Source organism: Strongylocentrotus purpuratus, unplaced genomic scaffold (assembly GCF_000002235.5).
Source record: "Strongylocentrotus purpuratus isolate Spur 01 unplaced genomic scaffold, Spur_5.0 spur5_scaffold_8, whole genome shotgun sequence".
In the NCBI taxonomy this organism is placed as follows: domain Eukaryota; kingdom Metazoa; phylum Echinodermata; class Echinoidea; order Camarodonta; family Strongylocentrotidae; genus Strongylocentrotus; species Strongylocentrotus purpuratus.
Genome location: NW_022145614.1, coordinates 10,912,486 through 10,931,712, shown reverse-complemented (window position 1 = coordinate 10,931,712; position 19,227 = coordinate 10,912,486). Strand labels below are relative to the sequence as shown.

General features: G+C 37.7%; 1 protein-coding gene across 1 annotated transcript; it reads left to right on the top strand.

Moving 5' to 3' along the window:
• Nucleotides 1-2,453: 2,453 nt before the first annotated feature.
• LOC585262 (Y+L amino acid transporter 2) lies at nucleotides 2,454-19,177 on the top strand. The gene is made up of 12 exons (XM_030976071.1): nucleotides 2,454-2,675; nucleotides 5,963-6,071; nucleotides 7,746-7,914; nucleotides 8,395-8,586; nucleotides 9,398-9,523; nucleotides 11,100-11,199; nucleotides 12,169-12,213; nucleotides 13,761-13,884; nucleotides 14,353-14,456; nucleotides 15,714-15,957; nucleotides 16,289-16,466; nucleotides 17,565-19,177. The coding sequence occupies exons 1-12, from the start codon at nucleotides 2,665-2,667 to the stop codon at nucleotides 17,627-17,629; spliced, it is 1,467 nt and encodes a 488-aa protein (XP_030831931.1). The 5' UTR covers nucleotides 2,454-2,664; the 3' UTR covers nucleotides 17,630-19,177.
• The last annotated feature ends 50 nt before the right edge of the window (nucleotides 19,178-19,227 follow it).

The following is a 19,227-nucleotide window of genomic DNA, read 5'->3' as shown; positions in this document are numbered from 1 at the left end:
GGAAGGTATATTTGGAGTACGTGGCGCCAGGTGACTACAGGTTTGAGACACTATGAATATGACGGACAAAGAAAGAGGACAAAATATACAGTTCCTCAGGTAGACAAAGAACATTCCTTCACAGCTATTATGTAAAATTGTGTAAAACAGGCGAATATGCATGTGACACCTGTTTTACACATATTTACATAATAGCAGTGAAAGTATGTTCCTTTATCTACCTGAGGAACTGTATATTTTGTCCTCTTTCTTTGTCCGTAATGTTCATAGTGAGAAGAGAAGGAAAAGGAATGAAAAGAAAAAAAAGGGAAGAACAAGAAGAAAAATAGAAGAGGGGTAGTGGGGGTGCCGTTGTATAGTGGTTCATTCACTTGACTCTCAATCCAAAGGTTGAGGGTTCAAATCCCAGCCCGGCACTAACATCCTTTGGCAAGACGTTGATCCGCATTTACACCCAGGTGTAAATGATTACTTGGCGATTGCTCGGGTACTAATAATTACAGGGCCTGCATAAAAGAGCGGCTAGCCTGAAAAAACAAGACAACATTTGTTTTAATTAAGAAGAAGAAGAAGAAGTAGAAGAAGAAGAAGAAGAAGAAGACTTTTTTTGAAAGTAAAACTTTATTTACAATACATATAATAATTAAAACAGATAAAAAAATAACAGTGATGCACTTAATATAATAAGTGTTTGTGAATCATATACCAATAATCAACAACAAGTAGTACGTAATACATGAGAAAGTAACCATTAAACAATTCATAAAAAAAACAATAATTTCGACGGTAGAAATTGAGAAAAAACATAAATTGTACTAAACACTGATTACAAATGATTACACATCCATAGAGTGTTTCAAAACGATTAAATTATGGGAATTCATAACTTCCAACTATGAGCTTCTTCTCAAGACAAACTTATCACAAACAACAATTAAATCAACCATGTGAGATCAATATCATCTGAAAGAAAGAGTACATTATTGTACGACCATATCTTATGAAATAACACCAAATTGTTTTGTAATTTGTGAAATTCATAATCAAGAATGACTCTGTTCTTGATTCTAAGTTTCCAAAAAGGAAGTGGATCAAGAAAACGAGAGGTACGATAAAGCCAATATAATGTGCTTTTAAGAATGCCAATAAAAAAGTTGGATAGGCGCACGGCCTCCCTGTTACGACCTCTTGCATGTGGAACCAGAGTCCAGTAGAGGTCAAAGTCAATGTTTACTTCGGGTAGAAGACTTGACAGAAGATGATGAAGAAGATCCAAGGCCGGTTGTATAGAAGTACACTCGATAAAGAGGTGTAGAATAGTTCCCTTCTTGCCACACCATCCACATGAAGAGGAGATATCGGGATTAAGATGATGAAGAACGGCAAGGGACGGAAGAACATTGTGTAATAGTTTGTACTGAGTGTCCCCATCTTTCTTAGATGATGGATAGCAGTAGATTTCAGTCCAGTTGATTAGTTTAGAAGGGGAAAGTAACCCAGCCTCGTGCCAATGAGTAACTTGAGCTCTAGGAAGAAAGTTAATAGCACGGTTGAAGATTCGATATATCGATTTAGTCGGCGTGGCAAGAATGTTCTTGTTGTCTTTAGTTATGATCGAGAACGGAGAGGTAACAGGTTCAGTCAGATTATGAAGATAAGCTGAAGCTGCTGACAGTCTTAGTCCGCTGTTCGAAAAGAATCTAGGAAACAAACCGGAAATCTCTTTGTGAAGTCGAGAGAGGTCAAGTTCCAAAAGGCGTAAAGACGGACGCTGCAAAGTGGAGGCAATGACGACCTCGTCTGCTCGGAGCCAGGTACCGTTGTTCGGGTTTACAAGATGCTTGACGAGTTTGATTCCACATGCAAATAGTCTAACAGGGAAGATCTTGTCGCCATCCAGTGTAAATTGAAAAAATTTATAATAATTCAAGGAAATGTTTAACACATGGTTGACAGTAAAGGACGATGTCTCGACGCTTGCTCCAGAGGTAAGAAGAATATGAAGAAGAATGAAATAGGTCGCATTGCAACTAAACAAATTAAAATATGACCACATTCATTTCACGAATCGTCTGGGGCCGTATTCTGAAAAAGATGTAATCTTTTATGTTAGCGAAAATGATGTTATTTGTTATATCAAACTAAAAATGAAAGGCAACGTCGTTTTCATGATAGCGCCCCTCATTTATTGTCGTTCATGTACGAATACGTGACAGAGGCGTAGCAAATGTTCAGCTGAGAGGTCATTGGTATCATGGGGGGGGGGCACAGCACTAATTAAGTGTTTAATAAAGTTCGATCGTACAAGGCCGTCGAGTGATGGGGTGTGGAAGGTGTCGTACTGAGTTCATGCCACGTTACCTTCCCCTCTCCCTTTCTCTTTCTTTCTCTCTCTCTCTCTCTTTCTTTCTCTCTCTCGCTCTCTCTCTCTATCCGCTTCCCTGTTCCTTCACCTTTTTTCTTCATTTCCAGATTGGAGGGAACATGCCCCCTCCCCTCGTGCCTATTGACCACACGATATCAGCAGATATGCAGTGGACTAGTTGCGAATTAGACAAGTCAGTATGCCTTTCGCGGGAATCCATGCAACATTATTTTGATAGAGGCGCGCTTTATTAAATCTTTACTCTTACCCCCGCGACGAAGGCCAATACGAAGAGCGTGATGGCGAGAAGGTAGGAGGTCTTGTGTGTTATTAGAAGTTTCATTTTAGGTTAAGATGAGATTTTGAAATGATATAAATTTATGTTAATCTGATATGTTTTTTTAATTGTAATTGTATTTGTTTTTAGAATATATAGTTGTGTCACGCATGTCGGTATGTACGTCATAGTGTAGATAAATATTATATGGTTGTTATATGGTTTTTGTTTACCTCTTTTCATGAAGTGATTGTGGGAATGCGATTTAATCTTGATTGATAAATTTATCATGTTGTTATTACTCTACACACTAAAAACCTATAGGGTGCAATTTTGCAGACTTGCACCCTTAGAGGTGCAAAAGAGCACCATTAGGGGTGCAAACGAGCACCCTTAGGGGTGCAGACCGCTGCTACAATAGCAGCCATGTATTGCAGACTTGCACCCTATAGGTGGCTGCTATTGTAGCAGCGATCTGCACCCCAAATGTACCCCTATTTCTTAGTGTGTATGTGTCAATCTAAAGAAAATCATAAAGACGATCAATAAACTTCTGAAATGTTATATTTGTATTGTTGCTTGTATACCTATTTAATGCTAATTTGCAGTATGCTTTTTTTCAATACCAGAAAACAGATTGAATATCAGGTTTTAGGACATCGGGTGAATTGATATGTACAAGGGAGTTCCTGGTTAAAAATATGAAAAGGGGAAATAACATATACTCATTATGAACATATTATGATAATTACTTACCCAAACACCCATGAACGGAAGTTTTACATAACCAATTACATCGGGGATTAATTACACGAGAATGTATTAAAAACGTATAGGTTTATATCTTAATCATTTACTATACTGTAGAAAGTGCTACTGCCCATGATACCGATGACGTCACACTGGCCCTGGAGTTTTCAGATGCATATATTTTTTTGGTATTTTTTAAGTGCGTGCCGAATGAATCGGACCCACTGAATTAAAAAAAATGAATAGATAAATAGAAAGATACACTAATTAACGAATAAATGAATGAATAAGTAAATTATGATAATAATAATAATAATAGTTCAGTTCTTGTATAGCGCATAATACGTTATGAAGTAACATCTCTATGCGCTTCCAAAGAGCTTTGGACTTTATTACCCTACCTTAAGCTCCGGCAGCCTTATCAGCCCACAGTGCATTTCAAGGAATAATCCTACCAGGTACCCATTTACCTCACCTGGGTTGAGTGTGGCAATTGTAGATCAATCAATGTCTTGCCAAAGGACATTAGTGCCGCGGCGGGACTCAAACCGCGTACCTTGTGATCGACAGTCCGGTGACGTATCCACTCGACCACAACACCTCTAGATAGTAATCCTATTTTATTTTACCAACTTAATGATTAAAATTTGTGCTCTGATTGAATTGAAGTAAACAAATGGCCGTCATCCCTCGAATAATTTTGCTACCATACATAAACATTACATATTAAAATCCGTTTTAGAAAGTGTTCCCATATTAATATATGGTTCAGTATATTGATGAGTATTACATGTATTGTTTACTCAACAAATAAAAGAACTTTTAAAACTTTAATGTCGTATTACCATAGATACAAAGCTAAGAGCTTTACAATTGACATCATTAACGATTTGATCCCTACAAAAGTTTGGCTTTTCCGAATTCACAAATTTACAGATGCAGAGTATTCCCTTTGACTTTGTATGAAACGTCACCCAAAACCTTGGTACACCTTTGCTTTTCCTGTCATGTCATTAACAAATTTTGGAACGACCTTAGCACCCTCTTTGCAGGATTTGAGCTTTCATCCTTTTAGAAGAAAAAATGCATGTTCTCTGTGGTATTTATGAGCCTCGTAAGTCTAGAAATATCTATCTCTCGAATGTTCTGCTGCTGTTAGGTAAACAATATATTCTTAGGTGTCGGTGCGGCGTTACAGAGCCTACTCCCAGTCACTTTTGTAATTTTCATTTGTCGTTCAAATCTGTCGAACATTACATTGCACAAAGAAAAAACAAATAAGTCATCCATGCTGCCAAGTGGACAAGCATGTTTAATATAATGGAGGGTCAGTAGGAATGAGAGATAGCGTTTAATATTTTTCTTTTATTTAACCAGGTGCCTGCTCTTTGTATAATTTTTCTTTTCTGATGAGCATTGCCTATCTCTGGTTGTCTCTTGTAAGCTTTTGAAATCTCTTTATACCAGCAATCGCCAACTATATTCATTTGATTGTTTTTGCTTGTATGTATGATTGTGTACATCTCACGTCATTTATATTTTGTTATATAATCCACCATAATTTGGGTTGATACTAGGTGATGTTTAATTTGAAATGAAAGGATCAACAATAAAAGAAATACAAACAAGAATTATTTTTTATTCGACAAACTTTGATGCTTTTAGACATAAAGAGTCAAAAGTGCAAACAATAATATTTTCGTTCTGATGGCATTACTCGGAACAGCTTTCGTATTGTACTACGTATAAAACTTTTACAAAATCCATTGTCCCATCTAATAACGCTAGAGAGGAAGTAATGAAGGGCATTAATTTCGATTACCAGAGGATTCATGAGAACGGAAATGTTGATCTCATGAACTATAAAGTCACAGGAGTGTCCAATGTAAAAAATAACAATGCCTCCTTTTGATTGTGAAAACAATCCCAACCCCTACTTATATCACCTTCCGATAACCTTCGATTGTTTTACATTTGCCTTGCATCCGGATGCGTGCCTTCTTGTAAGTTCGTTCCTCGGCACTTATAAATAATGTTTTTGAACTTTTCAACTTCATCCTAGTTATCAGTTAAAACAAACTACATTTTACTTTGCCCTTGCTTAATTTATTTACAAAACATCGCAAATACTGCAGTGTGTCGAACCCGCTCCCCAAATGCGACAGTAAATGCAAAATAATGTACAGTCAACGGGGTCAGAAGAAACATTTCAGAACACAACTCTAAGTCTGTTGAGTTCAACTAATATACTTTAACATGCTGTTAACGCCCTTCTAGTTCTTAGTAAATACATCGAACTATATCTTAGGCATGTTAGGTGACGCGGCATTTGCTCCTACGACAACAATATTTATTATTGTTCCGTGCTTTATTTCTTAATTCAAGGGTTCTCATCCAATACTGAATTCCTAACTTCTACCCAGGACCCAACACATGCCTACCCAATCCCAACTCCAAACCTGACCTAAAACTCAATTGCAACCCTAACCTTAACCCTAGACTTTAAACTACATAAAAGCCCGGAGCTCCCTTTGAGAGTTGTTTTGAAATCAATATACTTTCTTCTACAGCAACAGTCAGGACGTTGTCAATGTGACCGAAGTGGAAGGTTCAGATTCGAGTGGCAGTAAGGTATTCATCCCTCGACACATCGGTCTGCTTGGTGTCATCTCTCATACGGTAAGGATTCATTGAGCCAACACTTCTTCCTTTTGCAATATTCTATCTCTTCTACTCAGTTGTCACTTTTAACATTCTACCATTTCCTCCTTTCGTTGTCAAGTATGTCACATTTTATCCCTATCCTTTTTTTTAAATTTATGTTTAATAATGCAACGAAAAGTATTCCTCCTCTTCGTAAAAAGCAATTACTATGTTTTGAATACGATTGTCACGCCATCAAGCTTCGTATAAGTGTCAATCCTTTTTTATGTTTCATTTCTATAAACAGATACAGTTATTACTTTTCCTTATTACAGTTGTAACACCCTAATTATTATTTGTTATAGGCATATTCTGTTGGAATCAGTTTGTTAAAAGTAAACTTGGTAAACGACCATGTCTTCCTATGTTTTGATTTGATTTGTTCCAGTTCAAGTGCCAATTGACACTTATCAAGCCTTTGCCTCATGAGTGTATTGGCCTACTTCTCCTCTGCCCCTACTTCCTCCAGAAAAGGAAAGAGAGGTCATGATTAAAGGATATTATCTAAGTATCTTTGATTCGTCCGGTGCTAAGTTCAAATTGAAGTAGATCATGGTACATGTATTCATATGAAACAGAGAGCTGAAGACGTGCAAGGACGTGCAAGAGATTGATTAGCCCCGAATAATGTTAAAGTTTATTATTTTAAAGTTTACATCTAAAGGTATTCAACAAAGGCCCTAATTCAACCAGTTCACATTTCATTCTTGAGATACGAAAAAAAAACATCCAACTTACAAGGGGTACAAATAATTAAGTTGATAAGTGTTTGTTGTTTAGTTATTTAGATAAATCCTCCGCTAACTTGGTCTTCACAACTCATAAACACGGGTAGATCTTGCATTCATGGTGTGTAGTTTTAAGGGTAGGGGTGAGGAGGAGGAGTAGGGGGAGGGGAGGAGTAATGAGAGGAGGAGGATGAGGAAAAGGAGGAGGAGGAGGGGGAGGAGGGGGAGGAGGAGGATGCAGATAATGTACTGATGAAGAAGGGGATTTAGTAGCTGTTTTTGTTATTATTTTTGTCTCTGTTTTCGTTCTTGTTCTTGATGACGATATCATGATAATGATGATGATGATGATGATGATGATGAAGATGATGATGATGATGATGATAATGATGATGATAATGATGATGATGATGATGATGATGATGATGATTCTGCTGCTGGCGATGATGAAAGACAAAATGATGACGTCCGACGTCCGCACCCCACCCCACGCACGCCAGCTATTCTCCACTCCTGACGACGGATAGTCAACCTGTTCTAAACGTCGAGCCACTCCCGCCACTCATCCTCTCCAAGCGCTATAGTTCTCCTTAGAACTATAAGCTAAGAAAGATAACCAACAGTCTTTTTCAAGACTATACCAACAGTCCTTTTCAGAACTACAAACCCTCAAGAAAGATTACCGAGAGTCCTGTTCAGGACTCCTCAATCCTCCCTCTCTCTTACATGGTGCACCCGCAAGCCTACTGTATCAAATGATGATGGTGATGATACTCATTTTCAAGATGATAATCAGTAAAATGTTGAAAACTTGCGGTCTTTATCCATGACATACATGTATATATACCTACAAAAGAAAGCGAGACTTTATTTACAACCTCCCCCCCCCCCCCCCCGCCCCATCCCCCTTCCTATCTTGCAGATCGCGACCGTTGTTGGAACAGGTATCTTCATCTCTCCTAAGGGTGTCTTGCAGGGAGCAGGCGGATCAGTCGGTCTTGCTCTCATCTTCTGGGTGATATGCGGTGTCATCCAAACATGTGGCTGCTTCATCTACTCAGAACTGGCGCTAATGTTTCGCAAATCAGGAGGTAACAGAATTATATATTATGCCATGAGAACACGATCGCAAAGACGAATATGCGAACATTGCAATGACCTCTTACGTAATCCGAACATGATTTCAATTGGATATTCAAAAGGAAAATGGTATTTTAATTGCCCTTGAGTTGATATCTTTCGAAAGACTTAAAGATCGTCATTATTCCAAGGAATTTTGTCATTCGGTGTCCCATAGGTAACAAAGTATTGCGGAGTTCTGAACATGAATGGAAATAAAAGTGTCATAATTTGGTCCGATCTAAACTCTCAATTTTAAGCAACCCCTCCCCCCCCCCCCCCCCCCCGAAAAAATGTATCCATGGCAGTGGGTGTCTGAGGTTGCTAAAATGGCTTCAAAATAAGGTGGCCCCAGTATTTCACACACAAAAGGGGGGTATCTTAGTTTTGCCTCACTGTGTATAAATATAATGGATACGCCATGATTGTCTATGCGTTGGTATTCTTTAAAGGTGAATTCACATTCATGTTAGAGGGATGGGGAAGGACTGCTGGCTTCTTGAAGCTCTGGACCATTGTGACTGTGAACTCGGCATCGATGGCAATCCAGGCTCAAGTCGTGTCTCAGTATCTCCTTACTCCAATTCTTCAGTGCGTCAGTCCACCACTCATCAGCTTGCGATTCATCAGTTTTTGCGCCGTCCGTAAGTATAATACCGAATGTCCGTTGTAACATACGAGTCGGCATTAAAATGTTGCTTACGCGGGACTGCGTCAGCGACTGGTGTGGTCTTTGACGCACGAAGTGAGGCGCAGCGACTCAGTGGTAGAGCAGTGGTCTCATAAGTGGGAGGTACTTTGATAAGGCATCAATCCTTATTATCAAGTCTCTCGGAGAGGACTTAAAGCTGTCGGTCCCCCGGTTGCTTACTATTACAAGCATACACATGCTTTCTTAGCAGGTAAAACAAACAATCCACCAACCAACCAAGAGTGACGCATAATTCATGCCTATGTCAAACACAGCATCAATTGCCTGACGGAGGGCTGCGCCAACGGATGCATCGGTCATTGATGTTTCATGTAAGATATCGCGATGTCTGATATCGTACACAAAAATAAGTGCAAAATTAGCAGTTGAGATATGGCTTCGGATTACTGGCGTATGCGCTAATTGCCCCAAAGTTTTGATTAGCGTAGGTACTAAAGCAATCAACAGGTATTAGTGCCCTACATCTTTCATTTTTTGAACGAAAAATGGCATTGTACTGTTTGCACTGTTGATCGTTGCATGAATTATTCTACATAATTAAATTAATGAGCGTTGCGAGATGAGGTAAGATGAATAGTGCAATTAAAATATTTTTTCTTAATTCGTCATTACATAATTTTGTTATAATAAATTATATGACTTGCCCAAGAGTATTATAAATTCACATATACTACGATGTACAAATCTCTTAGTTTCCATTTCTCTTTTTGAGTATTTGCAATTCATCATTGTACAATTTGCAGTTTTTATGTTATTCGTCAACTGTGTCAGCGCCAAATTACCGACTCGCATCGCCGGCTTCTTTACAATGACGAAGACCTTTGGACTCCTGGTGGTTATTGTTTCTGGCATCTATAATCTCACTCAGGGTAGGTCTTCATACTTTTACGTCCCTGGATCCAGAGGGGGGGGGGTAGTTTGTAGACACAAACCCTTGCCAGTCGCTTTGCATAACAGTGTGTCTGCACTGTGAGACTAGAGTACCGAAGCTATGACATCATACAAGTTTATTTTTAGAATTTCTCAACTTTAACTCCTTTTTCCGAAAGAGCATCAATAGAATAATTGAAAACCAATTGAATATGTTAAGTATTGGCTGAGATATGACCATCTGAATAAATAGGTTCTATAGGAACTCAGTGTTATTTTGCTCTGGCTCGTAAAGTTATGAACCAGAGCAAAATACTGATCCTATAGGAAATCTATATTTCAGCCAATACTTAACATATTCGATTTCCAGCATCCAGCATCTGGACATTATTTTTGTTGCTCTTTCGGAAAATGAAGTTAAAATTGAGAAATTCTAAAAAATAGTTTTTTGATGACTTCACACTTCACCACTCTGTAATTAAGCTACCTATTTGACACAGCCAGACATAGAATTGACAGAGCTAGGCTATACTCTGTGGCTGATGGCAATATGGGGTCACTAGGCTGGATGGATGTGACTCCCCACCCATTTCCCTCATTCACTCAGAATGTCCTGTCGGCAAAAAATGTAGGGTTGTCGACAAATTAGTAAATTTTCGTTTGTTGGAAAAAAAACTGGGGGAACATTTCCAGGGTTTATCTAACTAACAGATTTGCCCTCATTGACAATTTTTGATTAATAAAATTAAGGACATTTTGATGTTAGTTATTTGCTGTTGCTTTTTAATGGAACATTTTCCACCCTTCTTACCTCACCATTCATATCATCATTATTATGAAGGGGGAATATAATTAAAAAAATAAGTTTGGAGTAAGGTTAAGTGCTGCCCAGTTGCCAGAAATAAATATATGTATATAGCATTTCCAAAATCATTGGTCACCAATCATTGGACATTGTAGCAATGGAAGAAAATAATTTGATAAACGTTTGCGTTTTTATTTATTTGGGAGAGAGAGAGAGAGAGAGAGAGAGGGGGGGAGAGGGGGAGAGAAAGAGCAATGTTTCGACAATTGTCTTAATGTAATCAAATCTTTGTTAAGTGCCTCTTTATAAAGCATTTCATTCATTTGTTGTGAATAATTGTATTTCAACGTCCGAATGCGAATTGCATACATTTCATGTTGTTAGGTAGGACAAGCCATTAATGTTTGTCCAATCCAGCAATAATTATTAATGTATGCAAATCGTATTCTGACTTTTGAACTTCAATTATTCAAACAGGTGAATTAATTAATTCATAACGAGGCACTAAACAAAGATTTGTGCATTAGATTTAATTACATTACGACAATGGTCTATTTGGAATGTTATACCTAAACTCATTTAGGAACTAGTGTAATTTGCAGTGGAGGAATGCAAGATTAATTAACATGATAACACAAATATTGATAACTATAATCATCAGTTACTAGGTATGTACAGTTTTTAATATGAACATACTTAATGCCTCCTCGAACGTTGTTGCGCTGAAGATTTTATTCACATATTTTGATTTCTTTCGTCTCATAATGCAGGTCGGACCACTTACCTACAGAATGCGTTTGAAACTAGCAATCTGGACGTCACGACGATACCTCTAGCTGTTTATTCGGGAATGTTCGCCTTTGGTGGATGGTAATCACATTATTGTCTTTTTCAAAAGCAAGAAGGGCGTTAATTCTGTGTAAAATGATATGAGTTACTGCCCTTCTGTCTCCAAATAGAGGATATATTATGTCGTATCTATGATATCTAGTATAAACATTTGATTAACCTTTTGCTTGCATCGTGTGATATTCTAACCAATTAATGGCTAGTAAGCACAAGCCAATTCTCTTGCCGGCGTTTGCTTCTCCAGACGAGTAAAAGGTTACATTTCAATTCAAATTTCAATCAGAACATGCATATTTTTTTTTTTCGCGTACATTCAAATTTGCCGAAATAGTAAATGCTTGTTTTGAACAAGAGCATATATTTGTTTTCATATTCGGCCCATTAACATTTACGTAGATTTTTGTTTGAAGCTGCAAGCAAAATATGAGAAAAGGCATTTACTAGTTTTATAGATACGACCCATAATCAATACTACTTACAAGATTTCATTACATAATGTTTGCCATGGTGAATGGTAGTCCAGTATATTATACTAATTAAGAGATAATTATATAATTTAATTTATTCTTGCCTAGCAATTAGAAGTCGATAGATGTTGTGGTTGTCATGCCGAAGCAATATAGCAGAAATTAATAGTAAGGGACTATTCCCAAGGCAATATGCTCGAATCCATTCGTATAACAAAGTAGAAAATATTCTTGATATTTGGGTATTTTATGTTTTTTATAATTTTGGTAGAGTATTCATTTTTATTTAATTTGATAGATATTTCATTGACGTTTTAGATTTTTCAAAATTTGAAGAAGAAAAATATAAACAACTGTCTAATTTTGCTGAGTGTATGAAATATAATGATAGAACAGAAAATGAAATATATAATGTAGTATAGTATATACATAAACATAATACAAATACAAATACAAATATAGTAAAGCATATTGTAATCTGTTTACAATATTCTCATTATGTCTTATATTTTTATTTATACAGGGATGTGGTCATGTCACTCACAGAGGAAATTAAGCGACCAGAACGGTAGGGTTTCCTTTTTTTTGTTTACACTGACCGTGGTTTCGCGAGGAGGAAGAAGAAGTGGTTCTAGAACACCCACCCCCGGACAACTACCCCGGACAACTACCCCCCCCCCCGATAACTACCCCCAGACAACTACACCCTACGACAACCATCCTCTAGGACAACTACCTCCCGAACAACTATCCTAGGGGGTATTTGTCCGGGAGGTAGTCGCCCTAGAGGATGGTTGCCGTATGGGGTAGTTGTCCGGGGGTAGTTATCCGGGGGTAGTTGTCCTAGGGGGTAGTTGTTCTAGGGGGTTGTTGTCTGAGGGGTAGTTGACTTGGGGTGGTTATCCGGGGGTGGATGTCCAGGGGGTAGGTGTCCGGATACGAGAAGAAGTAAATGGATGTGACACCCCATCCCATTCAAATTTATTGTTGACAAATCCATGATTTGAATTAGAATTTGAAATGAATTTGTAGTTGACCAGGGGGTAGTTGTCCAAGGGGGTAGTTTTCCTAGGGGGTAGTTGACTGGGGGTGGTTATCCGGGGGTGGATGTCCAGGGGGTAGGTGTCCGGATACGAGAAGAAGTAAATGGATGTGACACCCCATCCCATTCAAATTTATTGTTGACAAATCCATGATTTGAATTTGAATTTGAAATGAATTTGTAGTTGACCAGGGGGAAGTTGTCCAAGGGGGTAGTTTTCCTAGGGGGTAGTTGACTGGTGGTGGTTATCCGGGGGTGGATGTCCAGGGGATAGGTGTCCGGATACGAGAAGAAGTAAATGGATGTGACACCCCCATCCCATTCAAATTTATTGTTGACAAATCCATGATTTGAATTTGAATTTGAAATGATCTGAATTTATTTTCTTCTGCAAAACATATAAATCAAATTACATCATATACAAATATAGCAATTTTTCTTTGAACATAATACGTAACCTAACTGACAACACAATATCAAGAATTATTCATTAATAAATCTGCGGAAGAAGAAGGGCTATCATAACAAGCGTTTGTTTGAAATGAGATACAACATGGTATAAAGAGAGAGAGAGAGAGAGAGAGAGAGAGAGAGAGAGAGAGAGAGAGAGAGAGAGAGAGAGAGATGGATGGGTGGGAAGGAAGGACTAAGCATGTATAAGAAATCAAAGGGGGGAAAAGTTTTGTGAGAAAGCATTGGAGGGCACAGGCCGAGCCGCAGAATTATTCCCCACGAACTTGCAAACAGTACGGCAATCGGTATGTTTTGTTCTATATTTTTTCTTCAATGAAGTTTGAGTTATTTAAACGTATCCAGTAAATGAGATCGATTGATCGATCTGTATTGAAAAACAAGTCAGAACAAATTTTGGAACCAGCAGGACTTGAACTTGCATCTACTGCTTAACGGGCAAGTCCCGCTGGTTCCAAGATTTGTTATGACTTGTTTTTCAATACAGATCGATCAATCGATCTTATTTACTGGGTGTAAGCCACAAATATGTTTAAATAATTGAAATTTCTCCCAGGAAGCATTACATTTACAGAAGTTTGAGTTGTTTCGCATTCTCTCAGAAACATTCCTCTGGGAGTGGCGATATCCATGGCAGCTATAACCATCCTCTACACCATGGCAAATATTTCCTACTTCACTCTTCTCTCGCCTCAAGATGTCTTGGAATCCGAAGCTGTAGCAGCGGTGAGTATAACTTTTTGTTTTATTTTTGTTTCCTTGTTTGTTTGCAGTTGTTGCTGTAATTATTTTTGTGAATGTTTTCTTTTTCATCTGAACACATTAAACTGTAGGCATACATGTCAAGAGAAAGAGATTAAGGAAATGTATTGAGATAGAAAGAGAAAGGGGTAGAGAGAAGAGAAAGAGAGAGAGAGAGAGAGAGGGAGAGAGTGGTGGGGAGGGAAGGGAAGAGATACAAAGGAACATTGATAGAAAGAATGAAAGCTCAGGGGTTTTAGGTATTTAATTACGGTCAGATTTTTTTTTTTTGACTGGGGGGGGGGGGGGCAACTGCCCACCCCCCTGCCCCCCCCCCCCCCAACTTCCGGCGCCTATGCTATGGGCCCAATTGTCTTAGTCGATACTGCTGCTATTTCACCATTGATCCATTGACCTAAATGTATCTACTATTCTCAACGTACGCATTTGCAGGACTACAGTGTGCTGACGCTAGGCCGATGGTCTTGGCTGATCTGGCTATTTGTTGCGTTATCAGCTATGGGTAATCTCAACAGCAAAACCTGCAAACATGGAAGGTAAATGATTGATTGATTGACTGATTGACTGATTGATTGATTGATAGAAAAGGTTTTATTGAAGGAAAATTTTAAAATCACAATCCCGGATCTGAATTAACATGGATAGCATTGTGTAGAAAAGAAATCAAAAGTACAAAGAATATAATAAATAACATATATATGATTATTGATAAAATATAAACGTGTTTGGACTACAGCTACGAGTTCATTCCACCTTCTTGCTCCCAAAAGTCATTGCTTCATATATTAGCGAATTATCTGTTATGATGAGCCACTAGTATTATTGGTTAACGTTTTTCCTTAAGTGATTGTCTTTTATAAGACTGTTACAAAAGTGTTAATTATGTGTCATCTAAATAAGACTATCTTGTCACTTTGTGCGACTGGAAGTATACTCTTTTTTTCGAGACGTCGATATCGTTCAATTCATAATGAATCTATAATATTTGTTATTGTTTTTTAATGTTTTATTGAAACAATCAAATACAATCACAATATTTAAAGTAATTATAAAAAGATTACAAAAAAGCAGTAAAACGAAGATCAAAAGTAAATTTACACTAAGATGCAGGCAATTACATGCACATGAACCTAAATGTATAAAACATTATAAAACAACATTATAAAATAAACTTCCCTTTTTGAAAGTACAAGGGCAATTTGTTTTTCTTTTTGGGCAATACGATATTCAAGATTTTTATTATAGTCACTATAAGTTCTGAAACCCTGAAAATTTGGTATTTTACTTTGAAATTTGCATAAATAAATGTAGTTTAAGCATAAGAAATAAATAGGTCAAAAACATTTCCTTTTCACAGCCAAACATTCTTTCGAATATTGAAAAATTCACTAAAATAACTTTATCAATCTATTGAGTAACAGTTTTAATAGTATTATCCCAAATGGGTTTTACAGTCTGACATTCAATGAAAAGAGGTAAGTAAGTCTCTGGTTCACAATCGCAAAATGAACAATTAAGATAATTCTTTCGTTTAATTTTGACCAAGAAGTTATGTAATGCTATGGCTTTATGAAATAGTTTGAAATAAAATGAACGAATGCGAGTGGTTATAGAACATTTGAAATTATCAATATGAGTCTTGTCCCAATCGACAGGGTTTGGGTCAGAAAGTTAATATTAGGTCTGCCTGTCTAATAATGACCTGTGGGCTTCGTGGGACGTCGGCCGCGTTTGTTTCTTGAGCTGTATCAAGGATCTTAGCCTTAAAACGTTCATATATATTTATTTTTCAGGCAAGTCTTTGCTGCATCTCGAGAGGGACTCTTTGCAGAGATAACATCAATGCTAAACGTGAGGTACAACACACCTATCCCGGCCATCTTTACCCTGGCCCTCAGCCTTCTCTATCTCATCGAGACCAGGGTCATTTCACTTATCAGGTACCTCATGTTCATCGAAACCATCTTCGATACGATGACGGTGGCGGTATTACCCTATTTTCGCTGGAAGTATCCCGATCTGGAGAGGCCGTTCAGAGTAAGTGTGACAGGGGTTCGGAGGAGGGGGCTGGGGCTACCCCCTTCTATCTAGTGGTGAAACAAAATAAGAACTAAGGAAAAGCGAAAGAACAGAGAGAAAGGGAAAGGGAGAAGGGGAAAGGATGAGAAAGGAATTTGCCTGGATCACCCCCCTCATTATGCCTTAAATCAGTAGCGTTGTAAATTTGTATTCTACTTTCCGAGTAACACAGACCCCCTCCCCCCCCCCCAACCTATAGCTCCAGTGCCCCCTCATATGGTGAGCTCACTCCACGCCACGCCACGGGCTACCTACCAATTGTACCATTGCTTTTTTTTGTCATATTTAGGCGCCCATGGTGATGGTGGTTATTTACATGAGCGGTCAAATCTTCATCGCGGGTATGTCTTTCTATCTGGATCCGATGAGGAAGTCTGTCGGCCTGTTCATCGTCTTGGTTGGTCTCCCCGTCTATTTCTTCTTCTTCCATGAACGATTCAAGCTGAAATCCATTGAGCCGTATACACGTAAGTAAAACTCACATCATGGGTATTCAATCACGGGGTAGGGAAGGGGGGAGCTGTACCCCCACACACCTTATGAAGAGAGTGTCGCCTGTACAATTCAACTCCCATTTTTTCCGGGGCAGATTATGATAATGAAATCATTATTTTTTACAAAGTTGATATAGGTGACAGTAATGAAAAGTTCTCTTTGAAGTGCTATAAAAATAAAAAGAATAGTATTACAATCATTTCGTGAAATGAAAATTGGGGAACATCCCATTGCAACAGAAAACACTTCAACTGTTCGAGTAAAATTGATTACTAGACAAAAAGCGGCGAAATATAAAAGCGGCAAGAATTAGAAATACCAACATTCAAGGGAAACGCCAATGTCGGCCTTTCTTGCATTGTGCACTCATGAGGGCAGCATTCTGGTTTGGTGAACCCGCGAAAGAGTGCTGCAGTAGGCCCACATTTGAACGACTTAAACCTTCTATCAATTGGACTGTCAAGTTAATCAAAATCAAACCGTGTGTTTATAATAAATAGAGAGAAGAAAATGTGTACATGAACTATAAATAATTGCATTAGGACACCCTTCGGGTTCGCCCCTCAGATCTCTTGTGGCAAAAGTACTGTCATCGTAGGACGTTCTTGGTTTCTCCTCCCACTACATGCCCTTGGAAAGATTCTTACCAAGTTTGGTTAAAAGACAGCGATGTATTTTTAAAGACAAAGTAAGTTTAAATATCTAATTTTCACAAGTGGGGAGATTCAGGGCTGCCCCTGAGCATTTCTGAGGACAAGGTACCTTGTTTGAACCATATGAGGTCTCCTTCCCGTACCAGTGATTCCTACCAAGTTTTGTAAACGAGTTGAACGATCAGTTTGTGACCTTTTCTTTGATAACAAAGTTAGACTTTGGTATTTATTTGAAATAGGGTAACATATAGATGATACCTTCAAAGTTTGATTAGGAAAAAAATTGCTGGGTAGATTACAAATTGCAGTTGCACAAGTCTTAACCTGAAAAATACCCAAATGTTGCTGCCGCCCTCATCATCGCTGTTGTGGAGGAAATCATATCAATATCTTTTCATTTCTTCCTCTTTTTTGCAGACAAGATGACGAAATTTCTTCAGAGATTATTCTACTGTGTCCACCAAGAGAAAAAGACCTTCTAACGATTGTCAGATTTTAAAGCACCGATGTCCATTTGCACTTTTACCTGCATCTTATACTAAATGTATGCTCCCTTGTATGGGCATCTTGACAAAACTGTTCACCCTTTATTCTGCTGCAGTTCAGTTGTATTAAGGATACTTGGGGTATCTCCTTAGTATGGTTATGAGAGATAATTACACCGAAGAAATGGACAGTCATGGTTTTGTTTTAAATTCATTTTTTAAATAAATCAGGTTTGTCTTTTGAAAAATCTCTAATCACTTATGGCAATTTAAAACGTCACGAGTATAGGCTATAACACAATCGCAGATATGGTGTCTCTGGGGTGTACGATAGGGTTTTGAAAGTGCCCTTTGATTGATTTTTGTAAGACTTCGCGATTGTATTTCTATGAGGAAATACATGTGAGTAACATGTTGTTTGTCTTAAATAATAATAATAATGAAATGAATATTAGATCTTATAGATAGTAGACGAAATGGCATTATATTAACTAGTTATGAGACTAAATGAACAATATACAAAATGGGTGGTGGACTAATTGAAGATCAGACCAAATGGAAATGAGACCAAATGGTCATTAGCCTAAAATATAAGAAGACGAAATGATTATTAGACTATGTGGTAGTAGACGTGCCTGTGTGTAGATCATAAGGGAATGGACTAATTGGGTAGTAGACGAACAAGTTGTAGACCAAATGGCAATTTACCGCCACTATGTACACTATACTCTAGAATGTACGTTTGGCTGTAAACATTCAGAAACTTTAGAACATGCACTATAGCAATTTATAATACGTTCAGACGTTTTGGAATGAAACCAATGTTGTCCATGTTTGACTTATCTTTTCTGGATGAAAAAAACAAACAGTCATCGTATGATATTTAGAGAAGCACCCCCAAAGTATGATAATAAACCATGTTTTATTTAAAGCAAAATGATGTAGTTACCTGTGCTTAAACCAGAAAAACAAGCTAAGCATTGATTGTTTTAAAATTATGCTTTTTACTTCGTATAAAGAAGAACACCATATTGCAAATCAAAAAGGCAAGCTATCGTGTCACCATAGAAATTGGAATGTGTTCAACAACTTTTTGTTTTTGATTAGTTTTAATTTTTACTGTAATTATTGTTGACCTGGTGACCTCTTTATTTTACTTCATCAACAGATGTTTCAAGCTATTGATTTATATATATCATATATATGCATCAATTATGCAAAAGATTTAATGTATGTATCCTTCCATGGAATATGTCATGTGAACTGAAAAGTATCAATAAAACATCTTTGAAATATATTCAAAAAAATCTGGATCCACTTCTGCTTTGAGAGGTACAACCGTTAACACAAGCACTTGATTATTCAAGCCCATTAATTCTTTTATCATTTTTATGGGCGTGATCTCACAAGATAACGTGGCTTAGTCAGCGTCATTAACACTAATTAAAGAGTTTCATGTAAGAATGATCATCACAATTTAATATACTTTGAGTTTAACAGGTCACAAAGTTACGGAATTATTAATTATTTTGTCAAAATGTTCTGCTCGACAGATGAGTTTGGTCTATTGGTCAACTCAGTAGCGTACGCAGGAT

Bases quoted from the DNA above. Each gene is read 5' to 3' on its own strand.
- LOC585262 (XM_030976071.1), top strand. The intron at 8,587-9,397 runs GTAAGTATAATA...TACAATTTGCAG, and splicing joins CATCAGTTTTTGCGCCGTCC to TTTTTATGTTATTCGTCAAC. The intron at 12,214-13,760 runs GTAGGGTTTCCT...GCATTCTCTCAG, and splicing joins GAAATTAAGCGACCAGAACG to AAACATTCCTCTGGGAGTGG.